At 41.5% G+C, this 20,816-nt stretch overlaps 3 protein-coding genes across 3 annotated transcripts; 2 read left to right on the plus strand and 1 right to left on the minus strand.

Annotated features, from left to right (window-relative positions):
• The first annotated feature begins 1,736 nt into the window (after positions 1–1,736).
• Positions 1,737–8,132, plus strand: LOC135714689 (uncharacterized). The gene is made up of 3 exons (XM_065238075.1): positions 1,737–2,506; positions 2,560–2,627; positions 2,704–8,132. The coding sequence occupies exons 1-3, from the start codon at positions 1,737–1,739 to the stop codon at positions 8,130–8,132; spliced, it is 6,267 nt and encodes a 2,088-aa protein (XP_065094147.1).
• Positions 8,133–19,025: 10,893 nt separating this feature from the next.
• Positions 19,026–19,654, minus strand: LOC135714690 (histone H3-like). Its single transcript, XM_065238076.1, has 2 exons — positions 19,560–19,654; positions 19,026–19,455 (listed from the first exon to the last, which is right to left on the minus strand). The coding sequence occupies exons 1-2, from the start codon at positions 19,652–19,654 to the stop codon at positions 19,026–19,028; spliced, it is 525 nt and encodes a 174-aa protein (XP_065094148.1).
• Positions 19,655–19,662: 8 nt separating this feature from the next.
• LOC135714702 (histone H4) lies at positions 19,663–20,026 on the plus strand. The gene has a single exon (XM_065238093.1). The coding sequence runs from the start codon at positions 19,663–19,665 to the stop codon at positions 19,972–19,974; it is 312 nt and encodes a 103-aa protein (XP_065094165.1). The 3' UTR covers positions 19,975–20,026.
• Positions 20,027–20,816: the final 790 nt, after the last annotated feature.

Consider the following 20,816-nt stretch of genomic DNA (forward strand, 5'->3'; position numbering starts at 1 on the left):
TCAATTTAGGAAGTGGGAGACGTCAGAATTTAGACCGTCCGTGGAGTGAGAAGGAAATGAGTGTTAACAAAAACGAATAAAGTGGGAGTTTGTCTTGAGTGTACTTTAAGTGTTTTCTTGGTTCGCGTCAATAGCACTGAATGATAACAGCCAATAAATGCTAATGTCACTTTTATACACATGCTAATCAACTTTTCACTTTTAGCTGCAAAACAAAGCTAATAAAGTTAATATGTTACGCTTGCTGAATGACATAAACATCAAAAGTGTTTTTTCAACAACTAAACAACCAGCTAATAAACTGTGTTAGCGCTACTTTGGAAGCATTTTTACAGTCAGCTAGGTTTATTTTTAGACGCGTGCAGTTTTATAGCTTTTACTCTGCTCCTTTACAAAGCTGAAGTAACTAGTCGAGAAAAGTGATTCATGTGCACTATTATACAGTCTCTACTCAGCGATTTTATTGTAGGAGGGCATACTTATTTATTTATTTCGTCAACCAACGTAGACTAGTACAACTAATACAGTTTTGTTTTCTTAAATATATATTTATATAAAAAAGTAGTGTCAGCTTTCTTGTCTTTTCTTTTATGAGTTGTTATTTCTTATGGAATAAAAATATTGCTTTAGTTTATGCTGAGACATTGTAAAGTCCATGGTTTCGCAGTGTTTATTGTAAGAGGCCATCATGCGGTTTAATGGCCCATATTTTGCATAATTTGTGCGATGATGTTTTATGGCAAATAAATTTCGATTTCGGAGTTGCCGAGTGGGTGCATGGAAATTTAATTTTGATAAAAGTTCTGTTGAGTCAATTCGCTGCGAAACGATATCATTTACAAATGAAACCATTGCATTTTCACGACGCTCTTTTAATGTTTGTATGTTTATAAGCATGCAGCGTCCTTCATATGATGGAAGAGGAAATGAAGTCCAACCTAATTTACGAAGAGCGTATAATAGAAATTGACGCGCTTATTATTATTGTCACGACGAGACCCCCCGTCGCAATTCAACTGTGGTCGGATGAGCTACGATCCCCACAGTGGCCGATCAACCATGAACAAAGAGGGAAAGAGAGATAGAAAACGACATTGGAGTTCAGAACAATGGTCAATGATAAACAATGATACGTGAATTAGCTTAATCTAGTAATTACAGTTATATCTAACGGTGAAAATTATACAAATAAGCTTAAAAGTAGATTACGCAAATAAAGTTACGCCAGCTATCAGTAGGTTAAGTGATTATCCTGGTTATTTGTAATATATCCGTGCGAGATCATGCTATTTGTTCGCACATAAAGGTAACACATGCATTACGTAAAATGATGAGGATGAATTCATAATCTAATACTAACTATTTCTAAAGATAGGATAAATTCTACATAGCTTAAACCTACTTGGCGAAATTAGAAGTTGCTTAAACATATTAGTAAACGGTAAATTAAAGCGTAAGTACGTTGAAATTATTGAATTGTACACCTAACCTATAGGACCATAATTTACTACAGTGCTTTCCACAACTTATCGCCCATTGATTCGTGATAAGATCCCAATGTTCAAAGGTTCACCAACAATTGTAAGTTTAATGTAAGAAAGTATCCTAGCTACATACTAATAAAAGTTTATTCTAGCTTAAAGCTTACCACCACGAAAGCCTGGTTTGCTATTAAAGATTGTGGAAAATCTATCCCCGCAACATTCTTTAAGAATTGTTGTACGTGGGTTGTCGGAATGGAAGGACATCACAACCAATCGACGTATCAATGCAAATCATGCGATCGTCCAAATTGGGCAGATACGCATATGGTTGCATGTGATCAGTGCCGTCAATGGGAGCACTTTATTTGTGCCGGCGTGACTCAAGCCGTGCAAAGACGTCCATACATTTGTAAGCAGTGCCAGGAGGAAAATGCAGCGTCCCTCCGAATACTGCGGCCACGTTCAAGAGGTAACCAGTCCACTAAAACGTCTGAAGGGAGGCCATCCAAGACGTCAGAGGTAAAAGTTTCTTCAGACAGAGGAAGTAAAGCGCAATCGGCTATCCGGAGCAACAGTACTAGGTCGTCGGCTGTACAGAAGCAGTTAGAACTGGCAGAGGAAGAGGCTAAACTAAAGGAACAAGAGCTCAAGGAGGAAGAAGAACTCCGACAACGCGAGCTCGAAGAAGCACAACGCCAGTTGGAGGAGAAGCGGAAGTTGCTGGACGAGGAGCTACGTTTGCGTCAGCTAAAGCTGGAAGTAGACAAAGCACATTTGCTGAAACAGCAGCTTATCCGCAGAGAGTCTTTGGAGAAGAGGACGGAGATCATGTTGCAGATTTCGGAACGTGGTAGTGTAGTGACTTCCATAGCAACCTCACGAGAAAAAGTTACGGAATGGTTGAATGTTAATCAACCTTATGGGAAGACTGGTGGGAAGGAATTGGAACCACAAGATGGAAACAATTCCAGAATGGTCCCTCCGGCCCCAGAAGAGCTACTGCCCGAAGGAGTCTCTTCGATGTCAGTGAATGTACCCACTTGTCGTGGTACCCTTTCATCTATATCTCAACCAGCTCACTCATGTACAGGAACATCACCTCGGAAAACCACAATCCCACCTCTAGAGATACCATCACTCATCGTTAGAGAACCTTTTCGTCGATACATATCAACCTCGGAACCTATTCCTTGAGAAAAATGGCCTCCTATCGTACCAGATCCGTATCACTCGCCGGTCTGTGATCAACGCACTCAACACGATGATAATTCAGTTTCCATGACATCGTCACCGCGTCGCAGTCCATGGAACACCCCCTTACGACATAGTTCTCCGGTGGTCTCCGAACCAGTTGTTCCTCAACATACATCTCCAATGTTTCATCACCATTCGAGAGAAGATGAACATCGGGATTATCCGAGCCCTAACCATGGAATCAGTTACAATGGAGAGGTTTACAATCGGACCCCACGACAGCAAAGTCCACCGAGAGTTAGAAATCCTCCTTTTCCACGTGGTCCACCGTTGGTACGTTATCCACGGACTTTGATCAACCCGCCGATACCACGTGATCCTCCGATACCATGTGATCCTCCGATACCACGAGATCCTCCGATGCCACGTGATCCACCAGGTGCTCTTAGTTCTCAGCAAATAGCTGCCCGACAAGTGGTCGGAAAGGATTTACCCACTTTCAACGGAAACCCCGTGGACTGGCCGATGTTCATCAGCAGTTTTGAACAGTCTACGATTAGTTGTGGATACTCCAATGCTGAAAACCTCGTTCGTCTACAACGGTGTCTCGTTGGACATGCTCGAGATGCAGTACGAAGCAGACTTCTGCTGCCAGCCAGCGTGCCACAAGTAATGAACACTCTACGAACACTTTATGGACGCCCGGAACTACTCATCAGGTCCCTGCTCGAAACTATCCGCAGGACACCAGGCCCTAGACATGACCGGCCCGAATCGATCCTCGAATTTGGACTGGCAGTTCAAAACTTTGTTGATCATCTCCAAGCAGCGCAGCAAGTAGACCATCTTTCGAACCCGATGCTCATGCAGGAACTGGTAGAGAAGTTGCCAGGACCAATGAGGATGGATTGGGCTGCATTTAAGAACCAACGACTTCGAGTAACTGTTCTGACGTTTGGGGAGTTCATGGAAAGATTGGTAAAGGCGGCCAGCGAAGTGAGTTTCGAGCTTCCTGGGTATCAGAAAATCCCGAGAAATGAGAAGCAGCGGTCAAAGGAGAGGGCAATGGTTCAAACCCACTCTTCCGGTAATTCTGCCGGATTCAAGCAGCTCAGTGCAACCGGAAATCCACGCAAATCAGCTCGAACATGCTGTTCCTGTAGTCATGAAGGCCATAAGATAGCCGAATGTGTAAAATTCAAGCAGCTAGGTATGGAGGAACGATGGAAACTAGTAACGGACAAAGGCTTGTGCAGGACGTGCTTGAACAACCACGGAAAATGGCCGTGTAAGTCATGGAAAGGATGTGGAATAGAAGGGTGCCGTTTGAAACATCACACACTCCTCCACTCCAATTCCAATCCCGCCTCGTCATCGCATTCCGTGAACATTTCGTCGAATCAACTCTCATCTAACGAACATCAACCACTATTCCGGATTCTACCGGTAGTTTTATACGGAAAGGAGAAAAGCATAACTATTTTCGCGTTCATCGACGAAGGCTCACAAATCACTCTTCTGGAGGAAAACGTTGCGAAGGACCTTGGCGTTGTGGGCCCTACGAAACCACTCACCCTACAGTGGACAGGAAACATGACACGCAAGGAGCCGCGGTCTCAGCAAATCAACTTTGAGATAGCGGGGAAAAACAGTAGTGCTCGTTACGATCTTTGCCAGGCACGTACAGTGAGCTGTCTGGTTCTACCTTCTCAACGCCTGAACTACCGTGACATGAGTCAACGATTTCCTTACCTCAAAGGCCTGCCACTAGAGGATCACGATCTAGTCCAACCAAAATTACTGATCGGACTAGACAATCTTCGACTTGGAGTTCCACTGAAACTACGCGAGGGAGGTCCCCAGGATCCAATAGCCGCTAAGTGTCGTCTCGGCTGGGGAATATATGGGTGTTCATCAAAGCAATCAGCACCAAGGGCTTCAGTCAACTTCCACACTGCTGCTGCGCCCGATGCGGACTACATGCTGAACGAACAACTGAGAGATTTCTTCACGATGGAAAACTGTGGAGTATCCACTACCTCAGAAAAACTAGAATCTGAGGATAACAGGAGAGCAAGAAGATTGCTCGACGAGACCACACGGCGTACATCATGCGGATTTGAAACGGGTTTACTGTGGAAAGTCGACGCACGAGAGTTCCCGGATACCTATCCCATGGCCATCCGTCGAATGAAGTCCTTGGAAAAGAAGCTGCAGAAAGAACCATCATTGATGCAGCGAGTTCAGGAGCAGATAACGGAATTCGAGTGTAAAGGATACATCCACAAGGCCAGTGCAACAGAAATTGCTGAAATAGACTCGCGAAACACTTGGTTCCTTCCGCTAGGTGTAGTCATCAGCCCGAAAAAACCAGGAAAGATCCGGCTCATTTGGGATGCTGCTGCGAAAGTCGATGGGACTTCGTTCAACTCACACCTTTTGAAAGGCCCGGACCTCCTCACTTCTCTGCCTAAGGTCTTGAGTGGTTTTCGCTTGTTTCCGGTTGCTGCATCCGGAGATATCAGGGAGATGTTTCTGCAAATCAAGCTACAATCTAAGGATCGCAAAGCGCAGATGTTTGTATTCCGCAACAGTCCTGATCAACCATTGCAAATCTACGTCATCAACGTTACTATGTTTGGGTCCACTTGTTCTCCAGCTTCAGCACAGTTCGTGAAGAACTTGAACGCTGAAGAATTCGCTCAGCAGTATCCCCGTGCAGCTTCCGCCATCAAGGACCATCACTACGTGGACGACTACTTGGACAGCTTCAGGTCGATCCACGAAGCGATCGAAGTGGTAAACGAAGTGAAGCTTGTCCATTCAAAAGGTGGATTCGAAATACGAAATTTCCTATCCAATGAAGAAGAAGTGCTGAGGGGAATCGGAGTAGCGGATGCAGAAGTCTCGAAGGATCTCTCTCTTATACGGGCGGAAACAACTGAATCCGTGCTCGGCATGAGGTGGATTCCCAAAGAAGACGTCTTCACCTATACCTTTGCAATGCGAAATGACTTGCAATCAATCCTCAACGAAGCCCACATCCCAACAAAACGCGAAGTACTGAAAGTCGTCATGAGTTTATTTGATCCAATGGGTTTTGTATCGTACTTCCTAGTGCATGGAAAGGTGCTGATGCAGAACATCTGGGCAACAGGAATCGATTGGGATGAAGCGGTGAACGAGGAACTGTACGATCGTTGGCGACATTGGATTGGTTATTTTCCCCAGCTGGATACCTTGCGAATTCCACGGTGCTACTTTCAAACGCCATTTCCGGACAATTTCGATCAGCTAGAGCTCCATGTATTCGTCGATGCCAGTGATTCTGCCTACGCTTGTGTAGCGTACTACCGGCTTCCAACTCAATCCGGCATACAGGTGGCCTTCATTAGCGCAAAGACGAAGGTTGCACCTCTCAAGGTTCTTTCAATCCCTCGTCTAGAATTGAAGGCTGCTGTCCTTGGAATCAACCTTCTTGAGGCTATCCAAGGTTATCACACCTATCCCATAAGTCGACGAGTTTTTTGGAGTGACTCCAGTACAGTACTAGCCTGGATTCGATCAGACCACCGTCGTTACAACAAATTCGTTGCCGTTCGCATCGGTGAAATTCTCACAGCAACTGATGCACGCGAGTGGCGATGGGTCCCCTCTGAAATGAACACTGCCGACCTCGCTACCAAATGGAAGAATGGCCCCAACTTCCTACCAACTAATCCATGGTTCTGTGGTCCGGCGTTTCTTCACCAACCTGAGGAATGCTGGCCTCAACCATCCCAGGCCAGTCCAACTAAAGAAGAACTTCGATCAAGTCACACTCATTACACAGCTCCTCAGTTAATTGACGTATCCAGATTCAGCCGGTGGACGACGCTACAGCGAACAATGGCTTTCGTGTTCCGATTCATCAACAACCTGCGCCGTAAAAGATGTGGATCCAAGCTGGAACTGGGCGTCTTCGATCAGCACGAATTAAAACGTTCAGAAGAAGCACTATGGAAGGTAGCCCAAGCTGAAGCCTTCCCAGAAGAAATCACCATTCTTTCTGGGTCACAAGGGTCTCCCGAAGCGCGACACGACCGTGTTGCCAAGTCAAGTTCGATCTACAAGAACTGGCCATATCTCGACGAGCGTGGAATACTTCGGATGCGTGGTCGAATCGGTGTCGCATCCTTTGCACCGACCGAAGCTAAGTACCCCGCCATCCTTCCCAGGCAACACCTAATTACGTTTCTTCTTACAGACTGGTACCACCGCCGTTTCCGCCACGCCAACCGAGAGACCGTAACCAACGAAATGCGTCAACGTTTCGAAATCGCCAAGCTTCGTGCTTTGATCGCGAAGGTGTCGAAGACCTGCATGATTTGTCGACTGAGAAAAGCCATGCCCAGTCCTCCCGCAATGTCACCGCTTCCGAAAGCCAGGCTACAACCGTTCGTCCGACCATTTACCTACGTCGGATTGGATTACTTCGGACCTGTAATGGTGAAAGTAGGTAGAAGCCAGGTGAAAAGATGGGTAGCCCTATTTACCTGCCTCACTATTCGTGCCGTGCACTTGGAGGTCGTGCACAGTTTATCGACGGAATCGTGCATCATGGCAGTGCGCCGTTTCATCGCACGTCGTGGTTCCCCTGCTGAGTTCTACTCGGACAACGGAACATGTTTTCAAGGCGCTAGCAGAGAGCTAAAAAGGGAAGAAGTACAGGCAAGGAACAACGCTCTAGCTACTACGTTCACGAATGCGAATACTCAATGGAGATTCATTCCACCAGCGGCTCCACATATGGGTGGAGCGTGGGAGCGTCTAGTTCGATCGGTGAAAGTGGCAATGGGAGCCGTAGCTGACGCTCCTCGCAGACCAAGTGATGAAGTCCTGGAAACGATTCTCGTAGAAACCGAAGCGATGATCAACACGCGACCGCTCACCTACATCCCACTCGAATCGGCAGACCAAGAAGCTCTAACGCCTAACCACTTTCTGCTGGGATCTTCCAATGGTGACAAGATCCGGCCGGACGAACCTATTAATAGCCCGGCGGTCCTGCGTAGCAGTTGGAAGCTAGCACAGGCCATCACCAACGAGTTCTGGTCAAGATGGGTGAAGGAGTATCTGCCAGTGATAACACGAAGAGGAAAATGGTTCGAAGAAGTTCGGGACATAGCAATCGGTGATCTGGTGTTGGTAGTGAGTGGAACGGTGAGGGACCAGTGGACTCGAGGACGAGTGGAAGAAGTTATTCCTGGACGGGATGGACGAGTCCGTCAGGCCTTAGTCCGGACAGCATCTGGAGTACTGCGACGACCAGCAGTGAAACTAGCGGTTCTCGACGTTTCGGAGAGTAGTAAACCTGATCAAGGAGATCCAGTGCATCAGGAGCATCACCAGGGTTTACGGGTGGCGGAATGTCACGACGAGACCCCCCGTCGCAATTCAACTGTGGTCGGATGAGCTACGATCCCCACAGTGGCCGATCAACCATGAACAAAGAGGGAAAGAGAGATAGAAAACGACATTGGAGTTCAGAACAATGGTCAATGATAAACAATGATACGTGAATTAGCTTAATCTAGTAATTACAGTTATATCTAACGGTGAAAATTATACAAATAAGCTTAAAAGTAGATTACGCAAATAAAGTTACGCCAGCTATCAGTAGGTTAAGTGATTATCCTGGTTATTTGTAATATATCCGTGCGAGATCATGCTATTTGTTCGCACATAAAGGTAACACATGCATTACGTAAAATGATGAGGATGAATTCATAATCTAATACTAACTATTTCTAAAGATAGGATAAATTCTACATAGCTTAAACCTACTTGGCGAAATTAGAAGTTGCTTAAACATATTAGTAAACGGTAAATTAAAGCGTAAGTACGTTGAAATTATTGAATTGTACACCTAACCTATAGGACCATAATTTACTACAGTGCTTTCCACAACTTATCGCCCATTGATTCGTGATAAGATCCCAATGTTCAAAGGTTCACCAACAATTGTAAGTTTAATGTAAGAAAGTATCCTAGCTACATACTAATAAAAGTTTATTCTAGCTTAAAGCTTACCACCACGAAAGCCTGGTTTGCTATTAAAGATTGTGGAAAATCTATCCCCGCAACAATTATGAATGGGGCGGGGCAGAAAGTATCTTTTGGGCAGAATATGGAAAAAAAGGATGGACTTTAGATGTTAATCTAATTGCATATAGAGAGTTACCAGATATGTTTTACAGTCAGTTGTTGGTAATTTACCAACATAATATCATCGAATATGCCTTTCAAGCAATTTTTTTTACTCAAATTTGAAAGTTTTGGTGCGGGAAGAAATTAAGGGAAAACTTTTGTTTTTAATTGACCTAGAGATCCGCGAATTTTTCTAAATTGCATGCAATCATGAGCATAGAGCAAATGTGTCATCGCCATATCAATTCTTCTAGTAAGTGGCAAGAAAACAGTTTTTTGGATGTCCGGAATCTACGGAAAATAGTCAATTCCTAAAAGTAGACCTAGAGATCCACCATTTTGTCTAAATTGTATACAATCATGAGCATAGAGGTATTACCAACAATCAATACGAAACTAACGATTTTAAATTGGCTCACCACTTTAGTAGCCTATTGGTCCCAAGCAAACGATTAACGTACCCTATTCTAGTTGAAATTCTATTACTACACTATGTTTGTTTTGATTCGCTATGAAAGTTTGACAGATAACATCAGGGGTGTGTGGATTCATGCAGAACATGCAGGGGTGAGTGAAATAGCTTGGGACTGCTTGGGACCGTTGTTCTGGTACTGAGTGAGCCAAAAATAATAATGATTTTCTTCGGGACCCAGTGGTCTTAGAGTTACCTCTATGGTATTACCATAGAGGTAACTCTAAGACTAGAAGGTTCCAAAGAAACTTGCTCAACTTTTTGGCTCAGCTCTGGTACTATATTCGGTCTCTAGCTAATCGATTCACCACTCGAAACATATGATAATCTACTAACCCCTCATTTTATCTGTCAAACTTTCATAGAAAACCAAAACAAACATAGTGTAGTACTAGAATTCCGACTAGAATGGGATACGTTAATCGTTTGCTTGAGACCAATACGCTAGTCAAGTAGTGAGCCAATTTCAAATTGATAGTTTCGTATTGATTGTCGGTATTACCATATCGATTCTGCTACCGAGTGACCAGAAAACAGTCATCTGGATATCCGGAATCACCGGGAATATGGTCAATTCCTGAAAGTAGACCTAGAGATCCGGTTTTTTTTTTTATAAATTGCATAAAATCATGATCATAGAGAAAATAAGCCATCACCATATCGATTCTGCTTCCGGCCAGATAATGTCCTTTCGGATTTTTAGATTCACGTTGAAATGTATGTAAGTTTTACAATGCTCAAACAACGAAAATTAGTGTAATGAGATCAACTTTGTGCGAGAAAAATCACTTTTTCATTGTTAAGATGCTTAACAACCCCCCTATTTTACTGTTAATTTCTCAAATACTATGATTTTCATTGTTGTGAACCATGAATTTCGTTGTGATTTTATGGTAATGGACAAAAATGTCCAATGTTTTGACATTAAATATCATGGTTACAATGACAATGAAAATCATTGTATTTTTATTGGATTTTTTTTACGGGAAGTATCCTGAACAATAAATGTTTCAAAAATGCAAACATGAAAACGAAAAAATGTCAACTAAACTTCACGATTACTTCACCAATCGGTCAATAATACTCTACTAATTCAATAATACTATTTTTCTTAGAATTTGTTCCACCTAACAAGCATTCCGAATACTCCTGGGAAGTTGGTTGGCGACACAGCAAATTTACATGAGTATTCAAAATCAAAATCATTGGTGATCATATTGAGGGTCCAGACTCGGGTTCAGGACCACATTGACCACATCCGGACACATTCCCGATGCTTCCTGGATTCTGACTAGAGCCACGTGTGACTCATTAAATACAAAGATAATTCAAAATCAAAACCGTTATCGGCCTCATTTAGTAGCCAGGACCACATTAACCACTGGGATATGTTCCAGGTACCTCGGGTTCAACAATTGAGTTCCGTTATGGAACACATCAATAATATTCAACATTGAATGGGCATCATTAAATTGATATCATTCGGAAATTGTCTGAAGCGAACCCCACACGTATCAATATATTGACGCGAAGGGGAATTATTGTCAATGATATTGATGATGTGAATACGGAAATATTGTCAATACCGATGTATTGAAGTCAATATAGAATGTATTGACAATACGATTATTGTCAATAAAAGCAACCGTTTAGGGTCCACTTAAGGTCACTCCCCTGAATCCGGTATTGAGTATTTTTATCGGAATTTCAATTTGTAAGTTTGAATATACTATTTATCATTTATATGAAGATGTGATTAACCCTACATGGAAAAAAATGATTGTAATGTAATAAAGAAACATTCATAAATGAACGTATCGCAATTTTATTTATTTTAAATAAGTTGGTTGGTATTTTATTTGTTCTCCCAATTGATAAGAAATCAGAAAAATCGTCAAATCTCGACTAGAAATTTTCTCGACTTCCCTGAGCTTTGAGTATCATTGTGCTTGTCACACAATATACAAATTCATTCATTGATGTTGGCATCAAAAATTCTCAATTAATATCTATGGAAGTGCATCTAGAACACTAAGTTAAGAGCCGGCAAAATGTTCGCAACAGAAGCGTAAAAATCCTAGAAGAAGAAGAAGAAGAAGAAGAATAAGAATAAGAAGAATATGAATATGAAGAAGAAGAGTTTACTGGTTGCCTGGGTTGTCGAAGTTCTATTAGAACTAGCGTCTTCACTCAACAATTATCTTCGCTTTCCCATCGAGAGCATCACAAAGCCCCTTTTCACATGAGGTTACAAAAAAATTTCATCATTACACTGAAGTCTTTTTTACACGGTTTTTTACGACGATGTTTGAAATAATGCAGTTAAAGAGCCTAATTCTATAGGAAAAGACTTAGTAAAATAAACAAATTTCAGCACTTCGGATAAGTTGAGCGGACATCCTTAACGAGCTATTTAGAAACTTACCCTCTTCAGTAAAGTTGATCAGGAAGTCAATACCTTCAAGATGGTGAGCAATAAAGTTATTCTTTTCGATAGTGAAGATTTTTGGAAAAACGTGGTTTTATGCGACGTTTTTTTTCAAAAAAGTTATTTTTTTTCACACGGATTTTTTATTTTATGTCCCATAAAAAGACTTTAGTCTAAATGTGGTTTTACTGCTTCAGAAATATCACTTATCCCGTATTTATAAAAATTAATTCTATATTAACTTACATGTTATGTCCTGAGTCGTAAACCCCTTCACCTGAAATGTAATGAAATTTAAAAATGCTCCTTTATTGACTAAAGGCCGCAGAAATCGTCAATTTTGCAACGTGATTTTTTGATCATCTTACACCTGCATTAGCTGCACCGGTGGTGTAGTGGTAACCGTGATTATCTGTCACCCCAGCAGGCCTGGGTTCAATCCCAGTCGGTGCCCCCGGGATGTTCTGAGGCATAACATCTCTGATCACGCCTTCCTTCGGAAGGGAAGTAAAGCTGTTGGTCCCCGGTTCATGAGTTGATGGGTCGATAGGTAGGGTCCAGGTGTGGAAGCTGCCTTGCTGGCGTCGGTAGCATTGGTGCTCAGCACGGAAAACAAGATTGACGAAAAATTCCTAGACCGGACCGGGAATCGAACCCAGCCTCCTTCAGCATGGTCTTGCTTTGTAGCTGCGCCTGTACCGACTGAGCTAAGGGGCGCCCTTAGAGGTTTGCGCCGATTCAAAAATGGTCGGCGGCGGCGGCATCATCGAAGTCACGCCGATACCACTTTTATGCGGCGGCATGAATCGTGGCATTTCTTGCGCTCATTAGTATTTTTTTACAAAACGAACAATGAATATGCACGGTCACGGTCGCACAGTTTACATTTCTTCAATTATATAACGTATCCGTAAGGATCCGCTAACATCGATAATCATGAACATATGTATGGTCGGGTGGGGCCAGAGTGCCACCTTAACAATTGTAAGTTCTATATATGCCAAATACTGGATATTTATAGGAGCTTGTAAACCATATTGCAAATTTATATTATTGCAATGTAATGCAAATTATATCTCGTCAAAAGTTTTTTACGATTTTTTCGAAATGTCATCTCAAATCTTTTTTGAAATTTCAATGGGCAAGAGTGCCAACCCCTATGGGACAAAAGGGCCATGCGTCTTAAATTGAATGAAATTGATGAATGCTTATTTATAAACATAGCTTTTTGATTATTTATCATGCTAGCAACAGCTGTTATTGTTTATTCAATTTAACTATTGAATTTTACAATATTATTCGATGCATAACAAATGAACTACATTACATTTGTGTGTAATTTACATTTATGTGTAATTTTATTCATAAATATAGGGGTGACACTCTTGTCCCGTGTGAGGTACATTTTTAAGAAAATTATTTTTGACTAATTATAGGGAATATTTATATATTCTTTGTTATTGGTGTTTCAATTATTCATTATTAGTGATGCCTCAATGCAGGAATTGTAGAAAACAATACATATTTGGAAATTAAAAAATCCTTATTTTATGATGTCCAATTATTATAAGTTATTTCGATTTTTGACACATCAGCACAAAATGTTTTTTTTTTTTGCAATTTGGACAGAACTTTATATAATGCTGCATAGGTACACCATTCATAGTTTCATGGGTGAATTAGCACTAAAAGCATGTTTATTTTCAAAATTATAGGGGGTGGCACTCTTGCTTCACCCGATCCTATTAACCGTGACGTTTCATCATCATATTTTTTTATTTTTAATTTGTGAGATCTTAAAACATGCGCAAATTGCAATTAGTCTAATTCGATTAAAATCACAGCATTTTAACATCAATGCAATTTGAAACATTTGTTCACTTCCAAAATGCACAGACAGCTCATTTGGTCAAAAATGGCTAAGTTGTAATTTCCCGAGAATTCGACAATTTGGAATAAAAAAAGGGAAGTTCCTTGAACTAACTGGAAACAATCGTTATGCCTGTCACCTGACGCAATGCTAATAGGGTTTAGAGCAAATTTTTGGTATTCCGCACTTTATCCCTCTTTTTCAAATGGATTGTTTTTAATTGAATGTTTCTACTATGGGTAGCTAATAAATGTATTCACCTTTCCATACGTACTGCTACCTAGATTTGATAAAGAGTAACGAATTGTTGAGTTGTTGTTGAAAATGTAACACCCCTTGTTGACAGTAAACTCGACATACGGGTACGAATTTTGGCCTCAAGCATTGCAATTCAACGGTGCTGCAGTTCAGCCTATCGAATGGAGAAAAAAGTTGATTCTATCGGAGTGCTTCTTTAGTTTTCGAGAATAATGAGTATAAAAATACATATCACGTGTTCTTACTGACTGCGTTTGGTAGATTTTGAACTAAAATATCGTAGCATACTATAATACTATAGTACGTATAATTGTTTCGTCAACAACGTGCAGGTGGTTCCCAAGGACAAGAACCCTCCCAACACGCCAGAGCTCCGCCCAATTGAGAAATACTGGGCTATTGTCAAGCGGAACCTAAAGAAGACCTAAAAAACTGCTAAGGGCGAGCAGCAGTTCAAGGCAAACTGGCTTTCTGCGGCGAAGAAGGTGGACAAGGTGGCTGTACAAAATCTGATGGCAGGGGTCAAGCGTAAGGCCCGGCAATTCGGATTTGGAAAAGCGGAAGCCTAACTGAATATTTTTCCTGAATTTTATACTAATTGAACTTGAAAAAGAAATTTAATTTGATTTTTTAAATAAACGATTTCACCGATTTACACGCGTTTTCCCTTGACCAAATTTTGACCGTATCACCCTTTATATAGTTGATTAGTAGTATGTGAAGCTAATTGTATCCCCATAATTCAACCTCAATAAGTTAGCTGATCTAAAGATTGAATAAGCCTTATTTAAGCTTAACATGGCTTAACACTACTCCACAAATCAGCAATGCACTACAAATATTTTGATACCCTGATTTGTTAACTGTGGTCGTTGCATTTCCGGCATTTTAGTTCTTCTAAATTCACTGCCTACCTTTCTAATCCCAAGCAGCGGCAGCAGTAGATACAAGGTATAGGAGCTAGCTTGTTAGGAATAGCTCCAGGTAGAAGTGGGCTGCGACGACGTCGAAAGCATTAACATTTGTATATCTGTGTTTTGACTGCTATATTGTACTGAATTTTCAGACAGAATACCAAAAATATAACTCAATTATGGCACTAAAACAGCTTCCACATGACGATTGGAAACCTACACTTGAAAATGATAGGAATGTTTTACTGTCTCCAGTTGTTGTTTACAATTCTGCATTGCTTTATAATACTCTTACGGTTGCTGTTATTCAACTTAAATTTGACGTGTTTCAAGTTAATGATCATACCTTTTGCCACACATATGTTTTAGTGGTCCAGTAGGTATGATTGATGCCTGTGAATCAGCGACTGCCGGTTCGAATCCCGAAATGCAAAAACTAGAAGGCTGAACAAAGGTTGGAAAAGACTGTTATTTAATGCCTTAAAAAGCTTACCTGGGTTTTTCCATGGGGGTAAATAGTTCAAATCATCTATAAAGTGAAAAAGCAATAGGCAGTGATCCATGTCAAGGGTTTCGTCGACGTCTAATGGAAATGGAACAGCGTGTTTGACGTCACACTCGCTATTGCATGAGAACAGTAACAGAATTAAAGAGACGAGAGAAATTCACATCGCCAGACCTGTTCTCCTTGACATGGGATAGTGAGTCGAAGAGACGATTCGTCAAAAGAACGGGACTGACATCAAATGTTTCCACTATGGGATTTCACAAATTTGACAGTACATTCTTAACTGGTCTATAAATTTATGGCCCATAACAAACAACACATACAAACTTTGCGGCTGTATTGCATATTTAACAGCTGTTGCTTACACCGCATTTGTTTGTTTTGCGTTGGTTGTAAGTGTGTGACTGAAAAATAGCGGCAAACCGAAAAATGCTGGCTTAGCAGCCCCTTGGTCAAAAGTGATATATCAAGGCAGAAGAAAAGTGTGAACGAGTTAGATGTTGACAAATTGCCAACTTTTCGGAAAATTCCGCAATAATAATCCCGGGAATAAAACGACCGGTACTGGGGTTGATTTACTATCCGGAAGATTATTATTAAAAGAATATGCTTCATTTTAACAGTTATCTAGCAGTTAAACCAAAAACTCGATCATTCGCTTCTGTGTGTTATGCTGTTTTTTAACATGTTTTCATGCACAAGCTTACGTCTAGTCCCGTACTATGTGTTTCGTTTGCCTGATGGTATGTCAATACCTCTTCTTTACCGTACTAATTCACCGTACTATAATATAGTTATAAATATTTGTATAAGTTCAGCAGGATTCAATTACCTGAAACAATGTAGGTTTAAGAATATTAGTTTTAGGTTGGAAATATGCAATCCATTTATCATATGCTTTCCTGTCCAAAAACATATTAGATTAAGTAAATTTCACTTGATTTTATCATTAAGCCATGATAATTTTAGAAAAAAGCGTTAAGGAATTTAGATATTTAGGATAATGTTTCAGTAGTAAATTTAGTAATTACTTTCAGCAACCTGCGTTCTTTCACTTGCTTTCTACTTTTTTTTGTCTAGATTATTTTGTTTACCCATTCTCCTATCAATCCTGTTATCAGTCCAATTCCTCTCTCACTCTCCCATGTTTGTACTGAATAATCTCTTCTGCCAAATCATTCCTCTATTCTACTCACCAATACCTGAGTACCTAACCTGTCATCGTGGTGAATATCTGTCACGCCTATTGCGCATCTCGATGCCATGCGCAATAGTCGAAACTGAGCTGCTGTCTGATTACAGTAGCAGCGCGCTGGCGTAAACACGCCAACAAGTTAGGGATTTAGGAGTTATAGTTGATTTAAAACTAGCATTTAAAACAATTATCAACAAAGCAAATAACATGCTTGGCATTATCAAACGATTCAGTTACAACTTTCATGACCGTATACAATAAAATCACTGTACATTTGATATGTAAGATCAAAACTTTTTTATTATTATTAATTTATTTGATAAAGCTCGACCGAATTAACGTTACAGAGCCGAGTATTCTTGTTCACTTTACAATACATCTTAAAACTATAGTCAAAAGGTACAACACAATAAACATTTTATCTTCCGCTATCCAATAAGCCTCCTCTACCAGAACGGGAGCCGCTTCCAGTGGTTTACTTGTATGGCGGATGCGCCAACGAGGGCCAGAGCGCTTCCATTGTAGCAATGAACGCAAAACGTGGTCAGCACTCACACATTCATCACGAAACGGTTCGACTTAAAGAACTGCTGATGAAGAACAATGAGTATGAGGAGGACCACACAATGGTTGCTGCCGAGTAAACAGACGATCGCGTGACACACATTGAGAGTGGTCTGCTTCTGTCGACAGCCGAGTGAACACTCAAGATCAATACTTGAATATTGCAGCATAGTTTGGTCACCTTTTTCATTCATGCGTGAGGAACGATTAGAATCAGTACAAAAGCAATTCTTATTATTTGCTCTTCGTAACTTAGATTGGACAAGATTTTCTCTTCCATCTTATGAAGCACGCTGCATGCTCATCAACATTCAAACATTGAAAGCGCGTCGTGAATTTGCAATGGTTTCGTTTTTGAAACATATAGTATCGCATTATTGACAATTCATTAGACACCCTGTCAATTGGGCAGAGTTACAATGACTACACAAGGCCCCTGTAACAACAATCTTGACAGCCCCTGAGGAAATGGTCTCTAAATTCACCAAAAGCTAGTCATGTCGCGTGTCTGAATTTAAGAAACAATTCATTATAGACCATTTCAATTCAGCCAAAAGGCAATGGCCACCCAATTTCCTTGGAACCGGTTCCGGAAGCCCAGAGGAAGTGCCCCGGAACCTGTTCCATGGACATTGGGTGGGCAATTTTACAATTCTCGATTGGAAGGGGGTCTGATGAATTGTCTACATCATTTCAAAATTTTGGTAGACTAGTTTTTGTAGAAACCAGAGATTGGGCACCTCCTGCAGGGCTTCTGAAACCTTTCCAAGGACATTGGGTGGCCATTATTATTCTGCTCAATTGATATGGCATGTGCATAAAATTCTGATAATTTAAATACGATATGTAGCACTGACTAGGTATTGTTGAATTTAGAGATTGGTCACTTCCCCCGGCGCCTCCGAACCTGCTCCAAGGCCATGACCATTTCCACTATTATCAAATGGAAGGGTGTCTGATAAATCGTCTACAAATTTTTGAAAATTTCAGTATGTCAACTTGAGGTAACCATTACTCTGTTGAATTGAAATGGCCCCCAATGACATGTCTATGAAGTTCTAAAAATTTTGATTTACCGCATGACCAGCTTTTGTTGAAATTGGAGATTGTACACTTCCTCCGGGGCTTCCAGAACCCTTTCTAGGGTCATTGCCACTGACTTTAAATTGACCTAACATCAAGTCGACAACTTTTCTGACACCTCTGATATTTTCTGTTCTACTATATAATGCGTCCAACAAGGTCGCCCGTTCCATCATTGTCTATCCGATCGTCGACCCAGCAGCAGAGCAGCAGAGCAGCAGAGCAGCAGAGCAGCAGAGCAGCAGAGCAGCAGTACCAGAGCAGCGGAAGCAGAGCAGCGGCAGCAGAGCCTGGGGGCGAAAGGGCAACTACGCCGAGTGCGTTGGTGCCAGTGCTCCGGTATACTGGGCCGCCGTCATGGAATGCCCAGCTGCTGCAGTTCTCAGTCGGTCGTATTCACCGTCTACTCCGCAAGGGCAACTACGCCGAGCGCGTTGGAAAAATGGCCCTTTTCAGGGCCACAACATTATCAAGAAAGAGTTTAACGATTAATTTTCTAAAGTTGAATTTTCGCAGAGCCATATTTTACCTCGAAAAATAATTTTAAAATTCTTAGCAACGAGGATCTTGAAAACATAATAAAATTTACTTAGAAAGTACCATATGTTATTTTCTAGTGGATTGGGCAAAGACCTTTTCACTTTGATATGAAAATAAAGTGAAATTCATTTCCAAATCATATACCGGACCCGGCTGTGTTTGTTTTCAAAATCTCGAAAACAAACCCCCGCATACGTTCTACTTCGTTACTTAATCTAGACAAGAACGGAACGAACGATTTTAAATTTTAAAGGTCACTTCAACTCTTTTGAATTATTGTGGTGGCCCTGAAAAGGGCCGGTTTCGTTAAGATTTAGACGGGGTAATTAAGCGCGTTCTCCACGAATACGACGAGCCAGCTGGATGTCCTTCGGCATGATAGTGACGCGCTTGGCGTGGATGGCACACAGATTGGTATCCTCGAACAGACCGACCAGATAGGCCTCGCTAGCTTCCTGCAGAGCCATAACAGCTGAGCTCTGGAAGCGCAGATCGGTTTTGAAGTCCTGGGCAATTTCACGGACCAGACGTTGGAAAGGCAACTTTCGGATCAGCAGTTCGGTTGATTTTTGATAGCGACGGATCTCACGCAAGGCGACGGTGCCTGGCCGGTAGCGATGGGGCTTCTTTACTCCTCCGCTGGCTGGAGCGGTCTTGCGAGCGGCCTTCGTTGCCAACTGCTTGCGAGGAGCCTTTCCTCCAGTGAACTTGCGAGCGGTCGCTGAGCCATTTTGTTGGTTGTGATGTGTATTCACACTGTGGAATAAAAAATAAAAATCACTTCCATTCTGTTTTATAACATGCGTTTTCTGTGTTCAACCAATCAGAAACGATGAAAGAACAAGAACACAACAACTAACGAAAAGAATTTAACCCTCGAGTAGGTATAAAACAGCCAAAATTTGGAATTTTTGTTCACTTTCGTTTCAACCTTCATCGACGTTACAATTATCATGCTAGATAATGACTGGACGCGGCAAGGGTGGAAAAGGACTTGGCAAAGGAGGAGCCAAGCGTCACCGAAAAGTGTTACGTGACAACATCCAGGGCATCACTAAACCTGCAATCCGTCGTTTGGCTCGTCGTGGTGGAGTTAAGAGAATTTCCGGTCTCATTTACGAAGAAACTAGAGGAGTGCTGAAGGTATTTCTGGAAAACGTTATTCGTGACGCCGTTACTTACACCGAACATGCGAAGAGGAAGACTGTCACCGCCATGGATGTCGTTTACGCTCTGAAGCGGCAGGGACGTACTCTGTACGGATTCGGGGGTTAATTTAGTATCATCGACTCAGAACAAAAAACCGGCCCTTTTCAGGGCCACCATATAAATTTAAAAGGTGTTTTAGAATTGACTTCCTTGCCAGAATGTGAAAGGTTGAAGTGATGTGATGGAGCGTTCATCAATCTGCGGGTGTTAAGCTTAAATCAACGTAGGTCCTGCTGGTTACCGCTACTTATCCAGTACCGACAATATTCTGCATACATTTTGGTGTGGTAGTTCCAGATACGTCGTGCACTTCCGGAATCGAGAGAAGAAATTAATGAAAAGGCCTGAGTTGTCCGAACGCGCTTTGGGGAAAGATATCGCAAAAGAGTTATTAAGGAATATTCCTAAAATATAATATACACAATTAAGTACAACACATAACAGACGTTATCCAACGCCAACCTTGCGGTCGTATCTAGTATACAACCCTTCCAACTTTTTTACATAATCCACTGCCGTTTATCAATTGATAGTGAGTAACTCAATTGACAGTGACGATAAGGTTCTTTTGAGAAAGTAGCTCTTCAAATTATAGGCATGAGAAAATTCGTTGCGCAGAATTGATTGAATGGTTGTATTGGTTTATCTTCAATCGAATGACATGAAAATTAACAGCTCTGCCTGGGACAATGGATGATCGATTGCTAAATTTATATGCGCCAAATATCAGATCTTGTCTAAACCTACAACTATGCACAACATACTTACTGATCAGAATTAGTGAAATTGCACAGAGAACCACATAGATAGAGCTTGGATTTAGATTTTCATCTTCAATGTACAAGTTCAATGATTATTTCTTTTTATAGATCGATGCCGGCCACGTCCTTACGGTCTTTGGGTTGTTA

The sequence above is a fragment of the Ochlerotatus camptorhynchus genome, unplaced genomic scaffold (genome assembly GCF_037179485.1).
Source record: "Ochlerotatus camptorhynchus isolate MF236.1 unplaced genomic scaffold, CSIRO-AGI_Acam_v1.1 ptg000696l, whole genome shotgun sequence".
NCBI classification, from domain to species: domain Eukaryota; kingdom Metazoa; phylum Arthropoda; class Insecta; order Diptera; family Culicidae; genus Ochlerotatus; species Ochlerotatus camptorhynchus.

Coding starts and splice junctions, on each gene's coding strand:
- LOC135714702 (XM_065238093.1), top strand. CDS start 19,663: ATGACTGGACGCGGCAAGGGTGGAAAAGGACTTGGCAAAGGAGGAGCC.
- LOC135714689 (XM_065238075.1), top strand. CDS start 1,737: ATGGAAGGACATCACAACCAATCGACGTATCAATGCAAATCATGCGAT. Junction 2,507..2,559: donor CCCGAAGGAGTCTCTTCGAT/GTCAGTGAATGT, acceptor TATCTCAACCAG/CTCACTCATGTACAGGAACA. Junction 2,628..2,703: donor TAGAGATACCATCACTCATC/GTTAGAGAACCT, acceptor CTATCGTACCAG/ATCCGTATCACTCGCCGGTC.
- LOC135714690 (XM_065238076.1), bottom strand. CDS start 19,654: ATGATAATTGTAACGTCGATGAAGGTTGAAACGAAAGTGAACAAAAAT. Junction 19,456..19,559: donor TCGAGGGTTAAATTCTTTTC/GTTAGTTGTTGT, acceptor TTTATTCCACAG/TGTGAATACACATCACAACC.